Source organism: Toxotes jaculatrix, chromosome 19 (assembly GCF_017976425.1).
Source record: "Toxotes jaculatrix isolate fToxJac2 chromosome 19, fToxJac2.pri, whole genome shotgun sequence".
In the NCBI taxonomy this organism is placed as follows: domain Eukaryota; kingdom Metazoa; phylum Chordata; class Actinopteri; family Toxotidae; genus Toxotes; species Toxotes jaculatrix.
The window spans coordinates 5,906,838-5,919,865 of NC_054412.1; the positions used below are offsets into that span (position 1 = coordinate 5,906,838).

Consider the following 13,028-nt stretch of genomic DNA (forward strand, 5'->3'; position numbering starts at 1 on the left):
ACACTGACAAGTTGTCAGGCCTTAGAAACCTACATTCTCAGCACTCAGCACAAATTAAAAACTGAAATTGTGCTCACAAATCAAGCTAGTCAACTTCAACAAAAATAAATGACTCCTTTTAACTTAGAATTTAACCTGTGATTCATTACAAAGTGATGTTAACTTTTGTTCTTTTGCTACTTTTAATTTTTCCTTTCCACTGTAAAATGTCATTATAATAAGTAAATTATTAAACTTTCCATTTATTAACTCAGTGTCATTAGATAAATGTCAGTTTCAAGTGTAAATTGTTCAATTATCACTTTCACAACTCGTAATCGTGAGTTCACTTGACGTCCAATGGATCATTTACTTCACTCATCAAAATTAAGCTATTTAGAAACATTGTTAGCTTACTTACTTATGCTTGTATTAAGGTTAAACATCTCCAAAAATCCTTCTTTTTCTCTTCATACACAGAAATGACACAATGCCTCTTCACACATTTCTTGCACCCTTATTGTGCAACATAAAAAGTCTTATGAGAGTCAGCAGTGCAGCAAAAGCAGCCATGAGGGAAGAAAAAAAAAAACCCTTTTAGTTACACAATAAAGGATTAAAAAAATAATAATCCGAGCTTATTTGTGAACCAATAATTACTAGTGGGCACAGCACAGAGATTTGAGGTACTTTGAGTGAATTAACTCAAAGTTAAAGAAGTAAAATTTTTAAGTTGTGATGATGTAAAAATAATATACAAGTCAAACTTAAAGCAAGTGAGCAGAAGTAAACATTCTAAGTTGGACAAACTCAAAGCATAAACTTAAATTAAATCACCTCACTCCATATTTTGCTGAAGTTTGTTTAGAGTTTTCTCTCTCTCTTTTTTTTTTTTTTTTTTTTTTACAGTGCATATGCTCTGCCACCGTGCCAATAACTTAGTGTAATGTACTGTGTGGGCATCATTATGGGATTCCTGTGCTAATGGAAAAGACGACACATTCATAAGTTTATAAACCGGTTGAGTCAAGGACAGGTTGACTTTGCCGTTTTAAGTGTAAAGTGAAGTGAACATGAGAGTGGGGTGTCCTTCTGCTTTGTCCACAGTGGAGCTCTTCACGTGGGAGGCGGCCTTCATTTTCCTTTCAAACCAGCACACTCCACAAAGGCTATTCACCGCAGTGAGCTGGAGAGCAGGAAAAGGGGGCATGTCTCTTTTGAAGAACCTCGACTGAGTACATCTTTTCTTCTGAAAACGTGGGTGTGGAAAGGAACATTTTTCAGTGCATTTAGTTATGCTACACTGCACAGGCATCAAAATAACCACTTGTGAAATGACTTATTCCACTTACGTAGCTCTAATGTGAAATGAAATATTTAAAAATGAAATATATACATGGGTTTAATGATGAAGTCCCCCTCAGTTGTTGATGAATTGCTTCATAAATGATCTGAATAGAAGAGAAAGACATATGGTACTAACTTGTAAAATGTATAAGGCAGAAAGTTTGCATGCTTTTTGTTTGTCTTCACTGTGCTTAAACAACAGTATACCTCAAACAGTTTATGAAAATAGTCAGCCCTTGAAAATCCACTGCCCTGAGGATCTGTTGAGGCTTGTTTATAACTCTGCTTGCTAAAATGTGTATGCTACATTTTTAACCAAAGTGAAATTTGCTTTAAATGAATCCGAGCCAGCAGAACCATAGCAACAACTCCATGAAAACCCTATCAGACTGCAGATTAAATAAATAGGCGACCTTCAAATTCATTCCAAAATGAAAAAGTGCTGCCAGTTGTACTCGCACTTTCATTATTGTTTCATTATTGTTAGTCTTGTCAATAAGTGACTGCACATACAAAACAAGAGCTTTATTATCGAAGGGCAAAACAGACCTTCAAACCCGACCTTGCATTCAGGAACACATCTCTCATCTATCAAATTCATTTTCACGTAATGATGTTCCAATGCATATAAATTGACTGCTGTTTCAGGTTAGAAATTCAGAGGCTGTGAGTGTCAGACTGAGGGGAGGAAAAACTGAGGGAGATGCACACCGTGGAAGCAAAAGTGCGGCTGTATGGCTTCTTAAATTAAGGCTTCTTAAAATTAAAGTGAAGAGTAAATTTAATAAAAACAAATGACTGTAATTATTGTATAGCAAATCAATTACTTGAACTGTCTTTAGAAACATGCAGTAGCATCTGTCTGGAGATGGATAACCACACAGCCAGTGTTGCCAGCTCTGATGACATATTTTGTTGATTTTCTGGAGCGAAAAGAAGTAAATACAACAAATTTTCTATGTCTGCTTGAAGCAGACATAGAAAACGAGCCTTTCTTCAGACATTAATACACTGTTGCCTTTAATTTCACAAACTTAAAAAAGCAGACAAACAGTAGCTGATACCACAGCTTGCAAACACTTTCTGTATCCAGGGAGAGCAAGAGCCTTTCGATTAAGATCTACCCTCAGATTTTCAGTCAGTCGATTCAGTTTCACTTTCTTGAGTTACTACAGGGCAGTTGCATCCATACTTTTCTGATATTTAGTGGAATCCATTTTCCCCTGTATCGGTGCAATGTGTCCTGTGCCACTGGCTGCCACACAACCCCTATGCAGAATACTTCCCCCCCCTTCATTATTACCAAGGATATATTTTACAGAATGCTTTAAAGATTTAATGATGGCTGATCTCCATTCTGTCTCAGTCATTTATTTAACTCTAATTGGTTGCGCCCCACATATAAAATGTGACTTCTTTTCACAGTTTACTGGATTCTTTATCTCTGGTCTCCTTATCTCTTGATTAAGAATTATGGACACAACAGTCTTTTATAAATTGTGCCAGCTTTCAAAAATCCCAGCAGGAGCTGTCTGCAGGCGGCGCTACAGCTGTGCGAGCGCTCCTCGGCTGACTCTGCAGTTTTCCATTCTTATTTAAAGTAAACCTTTTTGGTGACCAGTCCACAAAGCTGCCACCTAAAACTTTTTAACTTCATACAGCAACTGCATTTTCAAAGACGCTCAAACTGGCAGAAAATCCACACAGAAAATACACCCATAGTGTTTACCCAAGCATGAATGGCATTTTACAGCTCCTCAAGAAACCTGCAGCCCATGAATAATGACATATGTTGTAATTCATGAAAACAACAATGCATTCCTCTTTACAGGGCTTGACAGGTTATCTGACAAGGATGCTTTAGGGACACTATTTTGATGAAGCTACAATTGACATCAGTTAAAGAGTACATTTGTTGTGATTGGTAGGAGACCAAACTGCATCCCTTCCCTGATGTCAACACAAATAAATAAATAACCTAGGGGCAGGGGGACTGCATCTGAGAGTCTAGGGAAAGAACAGCAAACAGACAATGTGACAAGTTATTGAGCGGCTGTACATCAGAGGTTTGTTACCCTTTTAAAGTCCAAAAATAGCCAGGTTGTATTTGATCTATTACAATTCATATTTCCACTGGTAGAAATGAGTCCCTGTCATTTTCACTGTGCCTCAAAGAATGGGAAGAAAAGAAAATGTAGAAAATACAGAACCAGAATACTAAAATGTGGAACCACAGCTCTCTGTACACTAGGGTATATACTCCATGCAAAGAATTAAAAGGTCACTTGGTCATTTTTTTTCACACATAGTCTTAAAGGATTATTTTTGATTGAACAATCATTTTTTGTGGTTAGAAATCAGTATTTGCTTACACACACTGACCTCAACTGTGCATGTTTTCAAATAAAAGCAAATCGGATACACATAGTACACATCACGTATTAGTTTAACAAGACTCAGTCTACAGCCGTGTTAGAAACTCTCTGAGGCTGAAGATCAAATGGAGCCTTACGTGGATGGCTGTATTTATAATGGATGTGTTCCATATGACATTTCATATTTGCTCCTGATTTTCTAGCATTTGCAATACATATAGTACTGTACCTGAAAGGTGTCATGAAAAAAAATGACTGCAGATTTTCTTAGATCAGATTACCGTTATATGGATATAAATATTATACTTCCCTCTCACTACCGTCTTGAAATGTTTTGACTATTGTGGGAAATGGGTAAGAAATAAAGTGTGCTACACACATTTAACCATTTTAAGAGCTTTGAATCAGGCAATGATACAAGATAAACAAATAAAGGCAATATCTGCAGCACAATTATTCATTAATACTTGAGTGTCTGCTTAATATCATAAGCCTGATTGTATATAATTATGCACATTTTGTTGTAAGTACAGATGACGTGAATATGACAAATTATATCAGAAGCTATCCATAATAAACAAAAGCTTAATAGACGTAGAAAATGTAATTCTATTGAGGAAAAAGAAGCTTGCTTGAGGGTGTGCTTCAAGATAAGTCCTTTGATTACAGTGTTTTTTTCAAAGTCTCATTTCAATAACAGCTTTTCTGCTGCGAGGCAGACTTATTGTTTAAGTGTGCTGCGGATTACAGACAAAAGACTGGACAAGTCCAATAAATCTGTTCCCCGGAGAAAAGCTCCCTCTGTTACAGCTCAGACACACTGGCCCTGTTTTTTTGAGAGTCACATAGACAGTGTGTGTGTGTGTGTGTGTGTGTGTTTTCTTAAGGGTCTTGGTGTAAAGGTGCAAAATGGTGGGCAGTGGCATAAAAGATTTGTCTCAGAATAAACAGGTTTGAGGAGTACGGGGACAGGGGAAAGTGAAAGAGTAAATTTTGAGGTAAATGGTGTGCACACATGCACACACCGATACCCTGAAGAACATGATTCATGGACCACATCAAATGCACAATAACCAATGATGTGAACTGAACTCACATAACGTCACTCACATAAGCTTCAACTTCACTCAAAAACTGATACGAATCAAACCTTCTGTACCGACTTGGCTTTTTGAGTGGAGCTGAAATTATTTAAAATTTAAAAAAAATGTGACTCCTTCACATTGTAAACAGAACAGAAATTCTTCTTTGTACTCTCTGTACAGAGATCACCATCTGGAGAGCTCTCCCATAAGCAATTCTGCCATCTGTGGCAATCTTTCTGTTATAAATTCCAAATCTTTCCAACGTTCCCTAAACAAAGAAAACATATTCCAAGGACGCCACGTGTTGGGCGAGATAACACGCCCAGTAACTCTGGGCTCTTGCAGTGGCAATCTTTGTGCTAATATTAATGGACATTCACAGCATCAAGACCCTGCTGAGATTAACCTCAAGATCACCCTAATCCCATTCACACAAGAAGAGATTAACATTGCACTGGTTGGTGAATAGGTCGACAAAAATCAATGACTCTGGAAAACAATCTCAAAGTGAGGCAGTGTTACCAGCCTCCACACATCATAACATTTGGCTGTAGTGTTGGTGATAAAAGAATTTAAATTCATCTTCCTGCTGCACGTGCTGAAGATGACATCTAATCAAATATTAAGTCTGATGTTGAAACTGACGAAAAATCTTCTTCGAAAGTCTTCTGAGGAAGTAGGGTAGAAGTGAGGAAGGCGGCAATTTGAGTAAAATGCTAATGTCAGTATGTTAACAATGATGATGCTAATGTGCTGAAGTTCACCAGGTATAATAATGGTTAGTTCAGCATGTTAACGTGGTAACATTTGTTAATTACCACTAAACAAGTACAGCTACAGCTGATGGGAATGCCAGTAAACTCAAGTACTGGATAAATTCAGTTTTTGACTAGATGATTGTTCTATATGGAAAGTGAACGGACCGCCAAGGTTATTACAATTTACTAATTTTAAGTGAACAGCTGGCTCTCGTCAGGGTGTTGGTCGCCCAAGGCTCATCATTGTCTGAGGACAATGAAAGCTATCCTTATGGGGCTGCCTAGCTGCAGACTGGTAAGAGCGCTACGCTTACCTCATTATGAATGGCACTGTCAGCACAGGATTTTAAAGGTAAGCCTTTAACATTAAAATTAATGTGTATACATTTTAATGTATGTATATTGCTGCGAGGTATATGCAGTACAGGGAGTAATTTAACACATTATATGGAGAATAACAGAAAACTATGTTAAATATTGATGAATTAATGGATCTTGGCAAATTAAAACAATTAAACATTAACTTTTACTAAAGAGGGAAATAAAAAAAAAGGAGGCACATTTTATATGTGAGTTAAACTCTACAAAGCTCCAAAGCAGAAAGCACTTCTAAATGCAGAACATCAAATCTTCACTCTAGGAGGTGGCATTAAGAGCTCCCCCACAACTCAACATGTTAGCTCCCACTGCTCAGCATCCTTCACAAATAATGGCTTATTTACATAGGCTGGCATACAAATGGGATTTCAAACAAGAGCCACAGTGTCAGTCAATAATCCAATGACACAGGCTAAAGGTCAAAAAAGTGAATGCATTTTAAAAAGTGAATTAATTCAGTAAACCACACAGTGACAAATGTATTTCTTTATGTTCAAGGTGACCAGAACAAGACCAAAATGTGTAGACACACTGACTATGCACAGCTTATTATTGATGACTGGCTTTGGGTCCATGCAGCAGATAAAACAGATGAGGGGCAGTGCAAATTCCTCTTCAAGCATTTAAAAAAAAAAAAAAAAAAAAAGACAAAGTTCAGCTGAAAATGTACCAGACAGCAATATGCCCTGTCCCCATTCCTCCTTGTAAATATTTCATAACCTTTTGGAAAACTTCTCTAGCATTTTAGAGTTGTTTACTATTGTGCTGTACAAATTTTATTTTGTGTAGGCCATCACATAACACTATCTCCTTCCATATTAGGTTAGGTTTCCTTTTACTGAGTGTGTGGTTGCAGTAGCATGTGAACAAAATCTAGACACTGCAACACGGCAAGGACTTTTATCTTTAAAATATGCAAACACATATAGCTGAACACAGCTGATACCGTTTGACTCTTGTCACCATTTTTAGAGAGTCTCATAAACTCGTGAAGTAACAGACATTAGCTCAGACTATTTTCAATTAGCTTTACGATGCACGTGTTATGTTGTTTGTCCTGAGTCTGTTGCCCTACCATTGCCAGGCCTGTGGTTGTTAAGGATTTAAATTCATCTTAGCTGCTGTATTTAAGTGCACGCGGGTCCCGTTGTGATGATACCCAGGCCACTGTCACACTGTTGTTCTCGTTAGCAGAGTGTGGTTATATGAATGCAAATAAATCTAATAAAGTCTAAGTAATTACTGTTGGTTTATTACACAAATTCAGTTTTTTGTTTCTGTTGAGACTCTTTCAGTCTGTGGCAGATTCATAAAATCAAAGCCTCATAAACAAGCTGTTTGTTTAATGTAGGCTCTGTAACAGAAAAGTAAGACCAGACAGTGTTACATAACGTTTTCTTTAGTAATTTCACATCAGATGGCTGACTATTTGCATCATCATTTAGTCACATTAGACTTGCCAGCTTCTCCAACCCGGCCCATTTGTCTGAGCGGCTGTGCAGACAGGAACCAGCTGCTGACCTTCAAGAGTTTGGAGAGGTTTCCTTCTGTCAGATTTATGAAACTGCTAAAAAAATATATCTTAATCAACAGTGATTTGATAACAAATCAGACTGAGAGCAAACAGCTTAAATGGGATACATGGAAAATCTCTGTATTTGCTGTTAATTTCTGAAACAAATTATATTATACACAGTCTTGCAATGCTGTAAAAGGATTTCCACTCAGAAGTGGAGAATGTTATAAAAGGGATGGAAAAAGGCACCTAACAAAATGTGTTTCTGTGAACGACGACCCGCCCGTGCAATCAGGTTTCTTATTGACAGGACATTTGCACATTGCCCCAGCTGATTCTATTCCTGCTTGTCGAAGAGCAATCATTTCAAAACTGTAAAAAGCATCTGCCACAACAAATCAACCCTCGCTGACAGTGGAGTCCTAATCCATGACCGGGATGCGAATGTTGTTGCAATTTCCTCAGACGGTTCGATAAATGCCACATACATCCTAACATCCAGAGGGCCTCCGTGCTTTCAACACCCTTCTCCTGCCCAGTTTTTCTTGATCCATCAAATTCACTGAGGCTACAGAGGACAATATGACCCTAAATCAATGACTGTCTGCATCAAAAGCAGTGAGCTTAGTGCTGTAAATCCAAAAACAACTTCTGGTTTTGATTGCATACAATTTGTAAAATCAATAAAGTCTCCTAAAATATTCTCAGAAGTATCTCTTGCATAAAATGTGCAGCTAAAAAAGAAACCAATAATTGCACCCTGTTTTTAGATAAATAATTTCTTCTTCCCCAAGCGTACAGTAAAGAATCATTTTCCTGTGGTTTTATAAATTAGAAACTGTGGAAGTAAGAAAATTAATTAGCATTGCTTCCTCTGTGGGAGAGAAATGCAGTAAAACAAGTCCTTTGTCAAATCCAACTGACAACCAAATATAAATAATATGAAAAACAGAAAGGGAAAACCCTGCAAGAATGATACATTTATATTTATGTATTGATCATGACAGTGACGCATCAATTAACCAGCGTCAGAGGGGCTGGGGATGCAGAACGTCTCTGCTTGTGTTGCAGTGGAGATAAGTGCAGCTGTGTAAACGTGCTGCCGCCAAATTTCATTTCCACCTCTCCTGAGCACTGTTGATACCTGATGGCTATAGTCACCAGGTATACACTGTATGATAATTACTCCACAAATCACAGAGAAGAGCTGAAAATGTTCAACAAGAGGGAGAAACACCACAACTTTGTTATTTGGTTGAATCTGTGGCCAACTTTTCTTTCACTTAGTTTTCTTTTGTTTTAAAATAACAATTATCTCCTGTGTTAATGTGACACCTGGTAACTTTCCATCCAATCCATTAACTATGGAGAACAGATACTTACAAAACTCAAAAAAAAAAAAAATTTAATATCAAAGCTGTATTTTAATGCAAAATTTCCTCAAGGCCAGTGTTGTTGGGTCATGATGATTTTTCTCCAATGACATATTACACTGGTATTTCAGCACTTATGCTACTTATATTTCCCTTTAAAATCCCTTCTTTTGAGTTTTGTATTCGCTAATATATTTTATTGATTACCACTAATATGTAGGGCAGAAAATCTCTGTATTGACATATGTGAATTAAAATTCATCTTGCACTTAAAGCCACACCCGAACCCAAAAAAGTCAAAGCCAGCGTCCAAACAGCTGACATGAGCAGCTGATTGGGCTGCAGCCAGAGCTGCAATATGCCTGAACTACACCACACCCGAGCTGTGAGGCAGCAATTCAGTCTCCTGTTGTTTATCTACCTTTGACTGAAGAGATGTTCAACATTTTCAGGGTCAAAACAAAAGGGAAAACGGTGCTCAGCCAAAAAATATTAACACCAATTATCCATGTGAGCAAGGGCTGTCCAGTTCTTTGTCATGCAAATTTGCTGGATTCAATTCAGCCGAAAAACATTTTGCTGCACTCACTGCTATTATGAAATACTCCCTCCCTGCTCAGAGGTGTGCAAATAGCTAAAATCACACACTCTAGTGTCCAAAAGAATTAAACATTTTAAATAAGATCCCATGGCAAAGAACCGACATTTATTTAGACTGCTTATAATTTTGAATCTAAAACTGTAATTGGATGCTGAGTGGATTTTGTTAATGGTATTCTTCTATTGTGTGGGAGTACTGTTATTTTAATTCTACTTTTCCTTCTACCGCACTGCTTTGTGATCTCTGGTTGTGAAAAGTGCTGCTTTAGAACTGATTGATGATTTAAGTAAGACATAACCTCCTAATGGCCTTAACTGTTAATATGTACTACATTAATATATTAGAGAGATGAGTGAACATACTTACCTGAGATTTTAAAGACGCAAACGAAGTCAAGTAAAATGAGGCTTCACAGAGTAGACTACAGAGATTAGATACCGACTGCAATGCGGATGCTTCACATAAGCAGTTGAAACTATAATGTGAAAGCTTAGTTCAATATGCAAAACTCTTATTCAGGGACAGTGTGATATTATTCTCAAGCAACATTCGAGTTAGCAGCTTTATCTCATATCTCAAATACCTTTAATATTACTTTGGCTCACACCTACAGCATATACCTACCTGTCCTATTACTACTTTAGGGTTATGTGCCTTGAGTCCATCACAGAAGAAAAAAACAGCCATAGTATCACTGCCACAGATAAAAATGATTTAAAATCAGGATTCCAACCAAGGCCGTTTCCGTCGTAACACAAACTGCCATGTGTCTGGTTTACTGTGCAGCCTCTTACAGTGAGGTCTGTGTTTATGCGAATTCATGTAGGAGGGTGGTTTCCTTTACAATAACAGAGGGCAGGACTGATAGAGAGAGTGACAAATGGCGGGTGGTAGTGACAAGCTGTCTAATTCTTATGTAGGAGCTCGGGGGAATATAAGGCTGTGCCTGACAATCAACCTGTGGCAACTGGGCTACGGGTTTGAAAAACGACATACTGTCATTCATAGATGGAGGCTTACCCCGCACGGCTGGAAGATAAGCCCGTCGACTTCGTGGCTGACCTGGGACGTGAAGCTGCCCTCCAGTAGCTGAAATATAAAAAAACAAAGGGAGGAGAGAGTTTTAGCCAAGCAAGACTGATAAATGACAAGATGGGCAGCTGAAAGCTTCAGCTGGAAACACATGAAATGACATTGAGTTATTAAGTCAGTGACAGCTATAGAGTCTGCCAACAATACCTAACCCTCTAAAAGTCTAAAAGTATTGAGTTTCAACATAACCGCAAGGCTTACACTGTCCAAATCCTGAAGAGCTAGAAGCACAAGTCTGATACCTTGTTTTTATCCATCTAGCCCTGAAACCAAGCACTAATCTCTTTGATTGATAATGCATGACTGAGAGATCAATATCTGTAACTTGACAGACCAGGCTGATGACAAGAATAGCAACAAATCATTAAGTTCCTGACGACTGGAAAGAGTGGATTTCATCTCTTCCATTAACATCAACCGTCAAGCACCACAGCTGCTGCAGAGAAAAGAAACCTACGGCACCATATTAGATGAGGGATGCCCAGGGGATGTGGCAGAGCTACTGTACAATAAAAGCACATTTTCTACATTGTGAGGCACGTCAACGGCCACGGCAACTACAGCAAGGATATTAGAGGCACTAAAATAAGACTGAAGATAATAAGTGGATATGGAAACATATGAAGAGATCCCATGATTTAAGAGCAGCCTCCTGAAGGGTACTGATTCAGTAGCAGGCTTGTATGTGATTAAAAGTTTTGCCAGATCCCAGCAACTGCAGAAAAAATACATTTTTACCTAAAACAATTTTTTTTTTCAGTTTATCTTTTAAGAGAAAATTATGTTAAACAGCACCTGCGTAACTTAGAACACCTTAGAACTAGATGAACTAGACGTCCATGTGAAGTTTTTAATTCCCAAAAATGTTAATTCTATAAGATAAACTTTAATGTTTAAACTCACCCTGCATGGAGTTCATGAAGTAAGCAACCACCCTCAGTACAACACCAGCTAAACTATTTGTTGGATAAACTACACCTTAACGCCCTTTTATACACTTTCCCATCATCAATAATTATTCTTTGTCTTACTTCAATTTGGGGCATAATCAAAACCTCTATCTTTGAGTATTGGTGTAACAAGGCAACTGGGTAGGGCCATGGGTTAGGTTTTTTGGTTGTTGTTGTTTTTAATTTAGTTTATTGTTTTGCGTTTTCTTTGTCATGTGTCATTCTTCACTATGTTCACTGTGTTCTTGTGGCTTCATGCTTGTGTGAACATTAACAGACCTTCAATTAAGTAAATATGAAAGAAAATAAGGCTGAATATTAGAAACTGGTACGCTGGAGTTTAAGTCCAAACACAGTGTCAAAGCAGAGAAACTAAATTGTACAATGTCAAGTATTCTGTGCAGCCAAGTACGAATATGAAAAATCTGAAGCTTCTGTGTGTATAACAGAGAAGAGACAATGCAGTGGTACCAACCATGGTTAGCTGAGTGCTCCATCTTCAGTGATATTTGAAAACCAAGGAACTGGAATGTAAGACTTTCAAATCAATGTTTTAAAAGCGAACAGGAGATGTGTGATGAAACTGCAGCTGCACGGTAATTCAACCACATCACTTTCACCAAAATAAAACTGTGCATAAAGTTTAATGTGATGAGGTGTTCTTTGTGATAGATTACGAAACTGAAGTTTATTTGCATGCTGCACTGGCATGAAGAGAAAACTGCTGCTGCTGCTTGGAAGGTAGGAAATCAATCTAAAAACGTATCGTATGCCTTGGAAAATGTTCGGCTTTAATGGAACACCAAACCCAGTATATGATTGCACATAACCACACAGAGCAGAATCTGATGTAAGCCCTGATGCAAGGGCAGACAGTTACAGAGATTACAGAAGCACTGTGGATCATCAGTTGAAAAATAAGGACAGAGGCTCAAAGGAAAAAAAAGAAAAAAGAAAGGTAAAAAATATTTAGAGATTTACTCCCATCTTTAGGTACAATAACCTATATTTTTTCTGTGTGATGAAAAAAGGTGAAGAAACACAGTATAATCACATCTTCCTCTCAAATCTACAAACATTTTAGTCTTTCAGCTCACTGTTTTAGTTTTATGGCCTGTAACTTTGTGTCAATGTAGTTTTCACAGTTTGTTGGTCCCCAAAGTGGCAGAAAATAACACAAGCAATGCCGACTGATGAGAATTGTGAGAAACAGGAATAGGTCAAAATTGTAAGAATATAAATCCAAAAGAAGGATATTTTAGTCGTACTCTGGAGGGATATGCAGAAAATGAGGGTGAGTCACAGTCAGAGGAGGCTTTTTTTTTTTTTTTTTTAAACAAATCCTTCATGTGAAAACTTGACGACCCATCCTTGCTATTCTGTATGTTCATGCAAGGAGTCAATATATATAAGCAAGCAGGAAATGGTCAATAAAATAGAAAGCAAATGCATTAGTGCACTACAGTGGATATCAAGTGTCATATAGAACCCATCAAGATGAACTAAAGCAGAAAGCAATGCGTTTTAGCCATGAAGGAAGGTACTGAAAACTTTGTACTTAGAGTGGTCTTTTA

General features: G+C 37.7%; 1 protein-coding gene across 3 annotated transcripts in view; it reads right to left on the bottom strand.

Moving 5' to 3' along the window:
- Nucleotides 1–13,028, bottom strand: part of rngtt (RNA guanylyltransferase and 5'-phosphatase) — a 71,831-nt gene that overhangs the window by 15,289 nt on the left and 43,514 nt on the right. For all 3 annotated transcript variants that reach the window (XM_041064409.1, XM_041064411.1, XM_041064410.1), the window contains exon 12: nucleotides 10,433–10,501. In XM_041064409.1, the coding sequence (XP_040920343.1) occupies nucleotides 10,433–10,501 (69 nt within the window). The remainder of the gene's footprint in view (nucleotides 1–10,432; nucleotides 10,502–13,028) is intronic.